At 37.6% G+C, this 12,413-nt stretch overlaps 1 protein-coding gene across 1 annotated transcript in view; it reads right to left on the bottom strand.

Moving 5' to 3' along the window:
- Window positions 1-12,413, bottom strand: part of LOC107744528 (vascular endothelial growth factor receptor kdr-like) — a 50,959-nt gene that overhangs the window by 15,753 nt on the left and 22,793 nt on the right. The window contains exons 11-18 of the mRNA XM_016558224.1: window positions 10,790-10,910; window positions 7,625-7,733; window positions 5,571-5,858; window positions 4,708-4,854; window positions 4,449-4,574; window positions 2,738-2,844; window positions 2,177-2,312; window positions 1,241-1,345 (exon numbers count right to left, since the gene is read on the bottom strand). Of these exons, the coding sequence (XP_016413710.1) occupies window positions 1,241-1,345; window positions 2,177-2,312; window positions 2,738-2,844; window positions 4,449-4,574; window positions 4,708-4,854; window positions 5,571-5,858; window positions 7,625-7,733; window positions 10,790-10,910 (1,139 nt within the window). The remainder of the gene's footprint in view (window positions 1-1,240; window positions 1,346-2,176; window positions 2,313-2,737; window positions 2,845-4,448; window positions 4,575-4,707; window positions 4,855-5,570; window positions 5,859-7,624; window positions 7,734-10,789; window positions 10,911-12,413) is intronic.

Below are 12,413 nucleotides of genomic sequence, written 5' to 3' on the forward strand. Positions count from 1 at the left end.
CTTATCTAGCAGGCCCACATCATACTCTGGAAATAAAATATATGTAAGCAGTAGATTTGATAATTAGAATGGATTTAAATGAAGGGAACTGCTTTTTATTAAGAGGTGACCTGTGGTGCATAAGGAGGCATCAGTCTTGCCTCTAGTTCTATGTTTAATGCACAGGGAAGACTAATATAATAACACTAGTGGGAACGCACATCTAATGTGCCCAGAGATTTATCATCATCAAGAGCAGACAAAACACCACCACCACCAGAGCGGCGCTCATCACTCTGCAATAACGCACCATCACTAAACAAACGTTGCAGACAGTTGACCAGACGGACAGAGTTTAAACAAATACAACCACATGCGGATACAGTCCTACTAGACCAAAATATTTTAATGCAAAATATTTGAATGCATAACACAAATTCCCTGTGTTGACTCGATATTGTTGTATTACAGTGGACATTTTGGAAATAAGCAATAAAATAGCAAACACTGACCAATTACGCGAAGCGTGCTGGTTCTGGTTTGGTGTGATCTAAGAAACATCTGTTCATGGGTCAGTGATAAATGCTACGTGTGTATTTGCACATTCAGTTCACTTACGTATGTTGTTGTCCAAGGTTTTATATCTGTGGACTATCACTTGCAGCATGCAATACCCTGAACAGCTGCTAATTATCTTCATATGCACTCAAGAAACATGCACGAATACCAAAAGATCCACTATGGAGTTCTGTTTTCAATATCTGATTAACATTAGCATTCAATATACTAGATCCATGTATTCAATGTGGCCATAAAAAGGCTTTACATTTCTGTCTAATAGAGGAAATTTGTGATGTGAGAAAACATACAGGAATGTTGATTACATTCAACTAAGTACTTTCTGTTCTTGTACTGTTTCTGTTGATCTCATAGCATTACATTGTTAGGTCTAAAAGTCTGAAACCACAATCAAAATCTGGGAATTAAAATAAAGTTTAAAGCTGAAATTTCAAACAAAGAAACGCTCTGTTGGTCTATTTCTAGATCACTAATCGAATAAGTAAATTTGTGTAAATTTGTGTTTTTTTTCTTCCACTGAAGCACGAGATGCTCATTGGATCACTCTCCAAATCTTGCTAGAGAACATTACCATAAGGTTTTGCATATACTTTGAAGTTCATGCAGCTGATCATTTTTATTTTATTTTATTGTAATTGTAATGGCTTTTGGAGCCCATTAAAACATAACATGTTGCAGTTACCTTTCAGCATTTTCACTGCCACCGTTTTGCAAGTAGAAATCTTGTCTATGCCAAATGCAGAGGCCTCTACAACTTTTCCAAATGCTCCATGGCCCAAAGTTTTACCTGTTACAGAGAGAAAGAGAGAGAGCGTCTACATGAGCTAGCCGTGTCCTGGGGGCTCATAAATCAGGCAGGATGCCCTGTCAGGAAAGATGTGAGGCTGTAATTAAAACAGCCTGCTGAGGTTGGGACTGCTTGACTTACCCTCCACTGAGAATTCATGGAGCAGTTAAGACTGAAAGACAGAAGCGGCTTGCTAATATATAAAAGCATAATATTTTCTTTTGAAAACTTAGACAACCCTGATGCCCACCATTCTCAAACAATAGGCCTGAGGATTAAGGCAATTAAGGAGCAGAAAGAGCCAATTGTGTTGAGCTGTGTATTAGTAAGTTTGTCTTTGTATTTTATGGCTCATGTTCAGTACCACAAGAAAGAGACTTCAACATGAATCAATAATTTTAAATGAAATTCTTCCAAAACTAAGTCATATGAGCTATGCCATCTATATTGATTGAATATAGAAAAATATTAAAATAATATTGAAAAAGTTACTACTTAAACGAAGCATGATATCTCTAATGAGCTATGAACGAATAACTTTTGAATCAGGAAGGACTTGAGGACTTCAACATGAATCAATAATTTTAAATGAAATTCTTCCAAAACTAAGTCATATGAGCTATGCCATCTATATTAATTGAATATAGAAAAATATTAAAATAATATTGAAAAAGTTACTACTTAAACGAAGCATGATATCTCTAATGAGCTATGAACGAATAACTTTTGAATCAGGAAGGACTTGAGTTCATTCCTGTTTATATCAGATGCTTTGCTCTCAGAGGAAAAAAAAAAATTTTAGCTCGTAAAGGTGACTGAAAAAGAACTCACCGAGCCTGAGACGGTCTCTGGGGAACTCCCATTTGTTGCTGTCATAGGGCAGACGATCACACTGCTCATCAAGGGGGATCTGGTCGGGATCCATGATGATGGACAGGTACCCCGTCTTTAAATCTGCTGAACTTGGCTGGTAGAAATAAATAAATAGTTCATAAAACAGAATATTCAGACAAAATAGAACAGGGTTCTGTCATTCTTCCTATGTAGTTGCATGATTGCTGGGGCTCTGATTAGATAATTTCACACACATCTTTGAGAGTTTTGAGAGAAAACCATGACTAAGTAACATAAATAAAACAACAAATCACTGTAAGTTACATAAACATTAGTGTGCACACTAGAAGATAAAGTTTTCAGAGTAGATGTAACTGGAGTAATGGCTGCTGAAAATTCAGCTTTGCCATCAAAGGAATAAATTGCATTTAAAAAATAAAATAAATAGGAATCAGTTATTTTAATTGTAAGAGTATTTACTTATTTCAAAAACTGTAAAAACATCTTACGGTAGTTCAGGAACAGTTTACGTATAGTTACTGTCAAGTCCTTAGTTACCTTTCTTAATTTACGGATAAAGAGAATGAGCATTATCCAAAGAAACGTTGCTACTGCTCCAGTAGACACCAAGATGATCACCTCAATATTTGGTTTACCGTCTTCTCCTGTGTGCAGAAACAGTATGTTTTCAATGAGAGAACCATCTGTACCATATTCATCACAATGCTTTTGTCTAATAAATATTAGACATCACAATGTTTTTGTCAAACAAATTTTATCTGCACAGATAATCATGTTTTTAATATAATTTGAACATGTAATCACATACCAAGTGTACCAAATACAAAACCACATTTCACAACATATAAACTGGATTTGTCATGCAGTGCTGCTTTCTGCCTTTGCACCAAATTTGAGTTTGATCTACAATGTTTGTGCAGCATTCCACTGGATAGGATCCAGCTCACTTGTTCTCATTTGTCATGTACTCCGTGTTCATATACTACATGTAGCAAAAGGAATTTTGATTTCCAAAAGAATTCAAGGCACACTCTGCTCTCCTTGAATGAATGTGTTTGGCTTGGGTTTGCTGAATCAAGTCAAGCTAGTTTTTTTACAGGATATACAGTGTAACTGAATTTCACTACTGAGATGAGCAGTGCAGTTGGTTTTGAGGAGTGCAGAGACAAGAATTTTGTTCATATTAAACCTCCTGCTTCTTTAAAGACATTTCTCATTGGTCATTAAAGGTGGGGTATGTAGTTTTTCAAAAACGCTTTAGAAAACTGAGTCGGGCCGAGTACCAAAACAAACTTGTAGCCAATCAGCAGTAAGGGGCGTGTCTACTCATTATGTAGAGGAGAGAGCGCTCAGTGCACAGGACGGACATTAGCCGAGCCAAGCGACGATGGATAGAGTTGGCGGATAAAAAACAAGAGGAAAACGTCTGTGGAACAAAAGAAGGCTAACGATAAGGCAAGAAGTAGGACCTGTGTAAATTTCGGATCAGCTTTCCAGCGCTGGAGAGAACTCAAGGAGCGGGAAGGTCTGCGATTGGATGCCGGGGTTGCTTTGTTTCTTCTCGATAGGTGAGTAACATTGGTTTTGCTTTGTTTCACAGAACTAATATATGCTGGCTTTTGCTTGAATATGCTCGTGTGTCATGTTCGCTTGTTTGTTCATCTGCAATCGTATTGTCGTTCCCTTCAGCTATGATAAAGACACATTCATTTCCACACCCTATAAGCCTGGAGCGTCTAAACCTCCTCCACTGTCTGTTTTAAGCATCAGCTCCCAGTGTGTGTCCGAAAGTAAGATAATGTTTAATACAGCAGATAATAATACAGCAGATTCCGCCATAATCGTTGCCTGGGTTGTGTACATATGTGTGGGCCTGAGCTATCAAAATAGGGGCGAGACCCTTTTGGGGTAGGGGCATGTTTGTTTTGGTGATATCAACATTTAATGAATATCCTCAAAGACTATGAAGAGGTCAACTCCCTTGTGAGAGGACCCTGACTTTAACTCCCAGACCCCCATCATAAAAGTCTGGAATTTACATGGTATTCCTGGCAGCCTTAGTCTGTCGTTCTCATTCAGTAGTTATTCAAAGTTTGGCCAAAAAAGGCTGTTTGTCCTGTTTACATTACTATATGGAAAATCAGTGCTTACGAGATTTTGAATCATCTTCACAAAGGACAATTTGCACAGTTATGATAATATGAATGATGAATAAAGAAATAAAAGCAGGTGAATAGTTGGTACTCACCCACTACAGTAATGACCGCACTGGTTTTTGCTTCCCCTCTATCATTGCTGGCACGACATTCATAAATGCCCTCATCATCCTTCTTCACCCTCTCAATGATCAGAACGCCATCTTTTAGAGTGATACCTGAAAGCATTATTGAAAGATGCAACATATAAAACAGATCCAGATCCCTGATAGAAGGATCTACATTTAAAGTCACTGTAAAATAGCTGATATCACCTGTGACCACATATAAATCCCTTTAGTGCTTTCTCACCTGGTCCCTCTGTGACAGGAGTCTTGTCTTTGTACCATTTGATATCGGGTTCTGGCATACCCTTAGCCAAGCAGGCCAGAGTCAGGGTGCTGCTGCTGTTCACATCCTGATTGGTCAGATTCTGCATCATTGTGGGCCTTTGCCTCTCTGTGTCAGAAAACGCGAGTTACACATTTTTCTCATTAACATGCCACACTTCTATAAAATTATTTGATTATAGATATCAATATAAGCAATTCATGCACAAGGGTGAATTATAAGAATACTGCCAAGATCTTTCACATCAACATCATGGCTCTATTCTGATGACACTTTAATCCCAATTCTCAGAAGTCTACATTCATGAAAAAACTCCCATTCTTACTACTGCAATAAAAAATTATGTATTAATTAAATATATGCATAAAACATAACATTAATTTAATAGATAAATGTATACATTTGATTCTAAATTATTTTCGTAAAGTACTTTAAATACAGTAATGAAAATTAGAAGTGCCTTATTGTCATGAAAACAGTAATTCCCTTAATGCTCAATATTAATATTTATTTCATGTAATTTTTTTTATAAATGTATATTAATGTATTTTACATTATACTATAATAATTATATATATATATATTTTATATATATATTTTTTTTGATTGATTGTATTGTATTGCATTTACACTAATTGTTAACCAACCATAAAGGCTATTAATCATAAAACTGAAAGTATGACGACAACAACCCCTCTTCCTGCGATTCACGCACCAGTGCCATTTGTTTCTCACTGATCAGTAACATAAGCTGGGTCTTACATTACATCATATGATGTACGCTGATGCTTTCACTTTTTTGGTTCTTGGTAGTTCACACTCACCATTAATAGTCAAAAGAGATGTTGTATTGACCACTTTATTGGAGTTGATGTTTAAAGCCTGGCATTCATAGCCCAGTGTGTGGTTTCTAGAGACATTGGGCAACTTGATGGACAAAGATATGGTGTAGGGCTCGATCTGAAGAGTGGTTTGGCCTTTGGGAACTATGTGGCCCTGTGGACCATACCAATGCAACCTATCGTAGCGGTATCTTGTGCCTCTGCAGGTCAATGTAACGTCATCTCCTGCAACAGCTGTCGAGGGCCCAATCTCGAACGGCTGTGCCTGATCTAGTGAAGGTAAAAGAAAATAAGACATTAAGAATCAGGATGGAAAAGAACAATTCATTGAACATGTCAGTCAACATGATGCATTTATTGTGTGCTTTTCATGCATAATCTGTAACTCGACAATCAGAGAAAGCGTGACTAACTCACAAAACATATGGCTCATGAGGGACCTGAAACTACGCTATAGATGTACTGCTGAAAGAGATCACCGTACTCTGGCCTGTACTACAAACACAAAGTTGTACGCTGCCATGCCAGGAATGTCAAATTTGCAGTTATTTCCTGTTTCATCACCCCTAATTGGAAGCATGTTGCTGGCGAATGGCGGCAGCGATGGCTGACCTGAAGCATTACAATAGGAACCAGGCTAAGGTCAGGCCTCCAGGGAGCAAGCAAACGCTTGTTTATTCACAGCAATATACGTCCCACCAGAGGAGACAGCTGTTATTACTATTTCATCCCTCTGACCAGCATTCCTGCGCACAAAGTCATCTTCACCTCTTGCATAGCACAGCATATTCTCTGGGGCTTTCTGTTCTGTTCTGGAGACATGCCACTTGACATCCTCCATTTTATCTTCTGTCTCCATTTTTATTGCACAGTTCTCATTTTTCACGCTTCCCGAGTCTCGGCTGCTATTCATTCCAGCTCGTTTTTTCTCATCATTCTAATCTAGGCAGCTTTGAGTACTCTGACAGCCGACACACTCTTCATTACGTAACTCAGTGAATGGGTTTCTCATTTCAGACACATCTGACCCCGGTCAGCTACATATAACAGTGATTCATTATAAAACAGAGATTGGCATTCCAGTACCACAGTCCATTCCAGAGTATGTAAGCAGAACAAGGAGCGGAGTTGCAACAGCTGTTATATTTCATCCCTCTGACCAGCATTCCTGCGCACAAAGTCATCTTCACCTATTGCATAGCACAGCATATTCTCTGGGGCTTTCTGTTCTGTTCTGGAGACATGCCACTTGACATTCTCCATTTTATCTTCTGTCTCCATTTTTATTGCACAGTTCTCATTTTTCACGCTTCCCGAGTCTCGGCTGCTATTCATTCCAGCTCGTTTTTTCTCATCATTCTAATCTAGGCAGCTTTGAGTACTCTGACAGCCGACACACTCTTCATTACGTAACTCAGTGAATGGGTTTCTCATTTCAGACACATTTGACCCCAGTCAGCTACATATAACAGTGATTCATTATAAAACAGAGATTGGCATTCCAGTACCACAGTCCATTCCAGAGTATGTAAGCAGAACAGGGAGCGGAGTTGCAAGCCTTTGCCTGGAGTGAGGAGCTTTTTTCACTGCAAAATTGTTTCAATACTGCTCTATCATAAGCATAACACATGTTAACTTCCCAGAGTACAGTTACAAGTCAGCCAGAATTCATCATGTAATAAAACACAGCGTTAATAGACTATTAGCAGTCAAAACAAAGATGGAATTTGTGAAATATTATTAGATAATTTAAAAATACAAAATGTTCTGTGAAGATTAATGACATACTGCATGATTATGAGTGTGAGGATAACCAAAAAATGTTTTACAGTATTTTTTTTATATATGAAAATAAAATCTGGGTACATTTACAAAAAAGGTAGTAAAAGCACCATGGTACTACCCTGGTATTTTGGATATGTACTGTGGTAGAATCAAATTAACGAAAACTGTCAAAATTTAAATCAGAAACAAGTTGCCATAAGTCTTAAAAAATGTATTTTTTTACTTTCAGTAAATGAAAACGGTCCACTTACTATACACATAGAAAGGGATTCTCATGGTCCGGTTCCCAAGTTCATTCTTTGCTGTACAGGAGTAGATCCCTGACACAGTAGCTGTTTCCACCATCAGAATGCTTACAGTCTAAGGAAATGGATGAAGATCATTAGGAATGTAAACCAGTAATTTGAAAACATATTCTTTTAACAGGAATAACACAATATCATGTCATCTCAGTACCTATGACATTAAACTTTGAGCCATTTATTTCCTGTAAGCAGATGGGTCACAGGACTAATTTACTGTACAACTGGACCTTTTTACACTCCTCAGCCTCACACATTTAGTAGACCACATCTGGAGTTTTAAGGCCAAATGCAGCACATAGAATACAGCACAGAAAGTGTGCCTGCGTTCCATGTCATTTCCTGATACATATTTAAAATGCCTGGCTTAATACTGTCACCATTCAAGTGGAACTCATTAATAGCCTATGTAGACATAATAATAATGCAGATTTTTGGCAAAAGACCAGATTCCAGAGCTCTGTTTTCAGTTTCAAACTACATCTGTTTTCCTGGCCGTCACATTAAAGGTATGAAACACTCCAGGTGTATTTCTGGAGCAATATACTCATTTTTCAGCTTACTTCCTGGAGTTCACAGACTGTTTATAAGACATATTTGAAACGTAAGAAGCATGGCTTTGGCTCTGAACAACACGTATTTACATTTTTTGTCTGTTTTAGTTTGTAAAGACGTAGAACAGTAATATTTAATGGAAACAAATTTTTACAAAAGGTTAGGATTTATTTTGTACACAACATTACGCTGCTGTACAGACAGAATGAGGTGTGGAGCTCATTTAATGTAAATCTGTGGACTTGTTGTAATGTCGCTGTTTAGTCTTACGTGTAGCTGATTTTAATTGGCACACTGCACTAAAATATACCTGAAAACAAGACGCATAATTGGCATACTTTTCAGCATAAACATACCTCTATTCTATGTTAAGTAATTTCATTATAGAATGCACATTATTCATGCAATGTTTTGGATAAACTCAGTGACAAATTTCCTGAGTGACATTTTGCATTTCTCTCGATCTGATGATGTAGTCAGAAATTCAGAGTGACCTTCCTATTTTGTCTTTTAGTTGCTGTGACGGCCCTTTCTTATTTTGGGGTTACAAGGAACCATCACAGATGGACTCTTACCAGGCTGTTATTCACTGTGCTGGAAAATTTATATGAGGTGACAGAAAGGAATTCACCCTAAACAAATCCCACCCTGTTAAATGGGGCCTTGTTATCACTGACCGCTGTGCTTCATCCCTGCAAAGCATCATCTATTTGTCACAAAAGCCTTTAAATACAGCTAACCTCAAAATTTACACCTATTCCATAGTGAGAACGAACCTCCTAGCACAAGGGAGGGCAGGCATGATTGGTTTTAAATGACATTCCTACTGTGAGAATATACTGTGTCACATAAATCTTGCTGTAAGGAAAATCTTGTAAGCTTATATTTTTGGTGGTGACTAAAAATCACTTAGAGTTTTTAGCTGATGATTTGCAGTTGAATACATGCTTGACCTGGTAGGTTACAGCAGCTCTATGTACAGTCACACTGAAGTGTAGAGGAATGCTACAAATGAAACCCTGTGCTTCATTAAGTTTTGGGTGAGTGGTTTTGGTAATAAGGCCTCCTGGGATGTTTTCCATAATGTCTGCAGTGTTCACTGTAACATTTGGCAGCACAAGCAAAGGATGATAGAGTGACAGACATAGGAGATTTGTCTAAGCAAACAACTATGCATACTGTAGCAGTCTGGATTCATCCCTGAAGTGATACAGTCAAATTTAAACAGGGCCATTGTGAACTCTACTGTGTCCACAAAGCTCACTCTTGTTTTTCACACATTTTTATGTGATTTCAACACTTTGGAGGGACCACAATGACTGCCCTGTACATAAATAGCATTTAAAGTCATCTCATGTGTTTGAAAACAGGCCTGAAACAATCAACATTCAGTGCATGAATAGTCCTGGGAGAAATTTCTGTTTATGAGGATTTTACTGGCTTCAGTGCGCTCAGTAAGATGGACTGATATATCAGTATAAACTCTGTCCTGGGGCACCACTCAAAGCAGCAGCTGCCCTGTTTACTGGCCTCTGTTCTCCACTGAAGGTGACTGAAGCGTAGCATAATTCACAGCAGAGCTAAATGAGCCTCAGCTATCAGATCCATTAGGGGAGAACACACACATAGTCACTCACATGCACACACTGAATGTCATTCTTCACTAATCTATTGATACTTCAGCCAAATAAGACTACTAAAGCGGACTGCACTGTCTCGAAACATAATGCAGATTGTTGCTTTTTTTGTGGTTTCTTTATTATATTGAGACCTATTTTCACAAAATGATTTCTAAAAGGGCAATTTAGTAATCTGAATGTTCAATAGACTTTATGAGTTTTAAATGGAAGACAGATGTATGCTTTACATAAGATTTAAATGATTTCCGTTCACTTCTAAATCAGCATTTTTCCATGAACATTGAACATATAAACTGCAGTATTTTGAGGTCAATTATTTTGGGCCAAAATGAAGCTGAAAGTATCATTAATCTGGATTAGCAACCCAGTTTCTGCATTATGTAAAAGCTTTGGTTTTAAAAGTTAGATTTGCAGACATTTAAACTAATACATTTCCACTTAATTATTCCATTTACAGTCAGAATGCATATTTTTAACTAACAAATCTTATACATTTTTAAAGGTACACTCAGTATTCTTTATGTTAGCAATATTTCTGTCATCAACACAGTATGACAATATGCTGACACCGAGCTATGTGGGTGTAGCATCATGCAAAATTTTCAGTTACCAATACCACTGAAGCAATGCAGCATTCCCATTATGAGAGCAATAACAGGAGTTATTACCAAGATAAAATAAGTAACACTCTGTCTGGTCATGTCATCTCAACATGATGAAACCTGTAAATATACATGTACATGTAAAATAAAACAGCTACTTTTTACCTCATGTGAGTGTACGTGATCTAAACATTTTTTTCAAATATATACTAATTTCTTTATGCATAAAACTTAATTAAGGGAACAAAAAGAAGTGCATCTCTGAAGGCAAAACTTTTAGTAATAAATAACAAAATTGTACATACTGTAATCCATACCTTGTTTTTACTTTTTAATAATTCAATCTTGTTCCTGACATCCTTAATCAAATTATGAGGATAATGGTTGTGCGATTCAGTGACATCTCCAACAGGCAGAGGATCAGTGTAAGGTTTGCACCTATCAGACAAAAACACACACATTTAGAGAAATCATAATTGTTGAACCAACATTTGTAATAAGGAATGACATTTCTGCTCTGGAGTTTACAGAGGAAGTTTTTGCCTTTTGACATCAAAGCAGGATGTACACAAGGAAATACCAAGGCGTAAAGTTATAAGATTTCAGTGAATACCCTCTACTTTAAGTGAGAAACAGAAAACAGGTCTTCCCTTAAAAAAAAGAGGAAAACTGTTGGGCAAATTAACTTTTTTAGCTAACGTCTTTGAAATACATTTATATTCTGCCGTTAAACACAAGGTTTCATGGAACCTGATGAATGAATGTTTTTTTTTCTGAATTTGAGGGCCATGTATCAAGTCATGTGTTTTATGCCTTGAACCGGCAGGAGACCAAAGACCTGTTTTGCATCAATCTGAGTGGAGGAACAATCGGATTAATGAGAGTCGAGGTCGGAGAGGAAACCGCAGCGTGACAGGAAGGGCTGAGTCATGCGTCACCGTTCAAAGGAAACACCCCCACTCTCTGGCCGGCTGAGATAAGGCTGATCCCAGAACTCCATGGTAAACAAGGGACCACTGATAACTTCTCACAGCCCCTTGATTAAGAAGACTTCTGAGAGATCACCTTCATGAGCACAATAATGATATCTCTAACATGGGACCGTTGAAAACACTGAATTTTATGGACACTTAATGACACATTAAGTAAAATATGATCATGTAGGGGATTCACTCCCACAACTCCCAAATCTGGCGGTGTGATCGTGGCAAATTTTTCTTTTTGGTCACTGCTCAAGAAATAAAATCATTTTACTGAAAATAAAAGAAGAATGGTTCTATTTTTCTTCCAACTAGGGCATTGCAATTACCCTCCAATGTACCTCTCTCATTAGATGTTGAAAATCAAGTCTTCTCACCATCTATATTATGAGCTGTTGTGTTTACTGCCATCGCTGATTATATTTAGAACAGGCAAAGTGGTATTTTGGCACTGTGGTACAAAGCCCAAAGTATTTTTCTCGCAAATTTGGCAGTACCCCTTGACAAATAATTATTCTCAATTATGAGAAAATCTTGTCATGACACACCAACTAAGTTCAGTGGACATCCTTAGCGTTTATAAAGGTTCACTAAAAGGCTGGCATTAACACTGCAATACTGTTGCTTATAGCACAATGCAGGCTTGGGGAATGAGAACAATAAATCGTCCTCACATTTACAGAGCCAATGACTGCAAAATGTAGCTCTGGGGCTATTTTTCATCAATAAGCATACTTTATTTTGGACCGATGTCAAGGAAACGGATTCAGTTCATTTGAATAATGAGAGCTGTGGGTAAAGGCCGACATTCATCATTGACTTTAACACCTCAGCAAGAAAAGAGATCTTCAGTGTAGGAGGGTGACAACTCTCTATGGAGCCACAAACCAAAATTTGTGAAAATGACAAGAAAGACCAACCCTTGTCACAATTTTTGACACAATGAAATGTGATTAGAAGT

Source organism: Sinocyclocheilus rhinocerous, unplaced genomic scaffold (genome assembly GCF_001515625.1).
Source record: "Sinocyclocheilus rhinocerous isolate Xijiao unplaced genomic scaffold, SAMN03320098_v1.1 scaffold557, whole genome shotgun sequence".
NCBI classification, from domain to species: Eukaryota; Metazoa; Chordata; class Actinopteri; order Cypriniformes; family Cyprinidae; genus Sinocyclocheilus; species Sinocyclocheilus rhinocerous.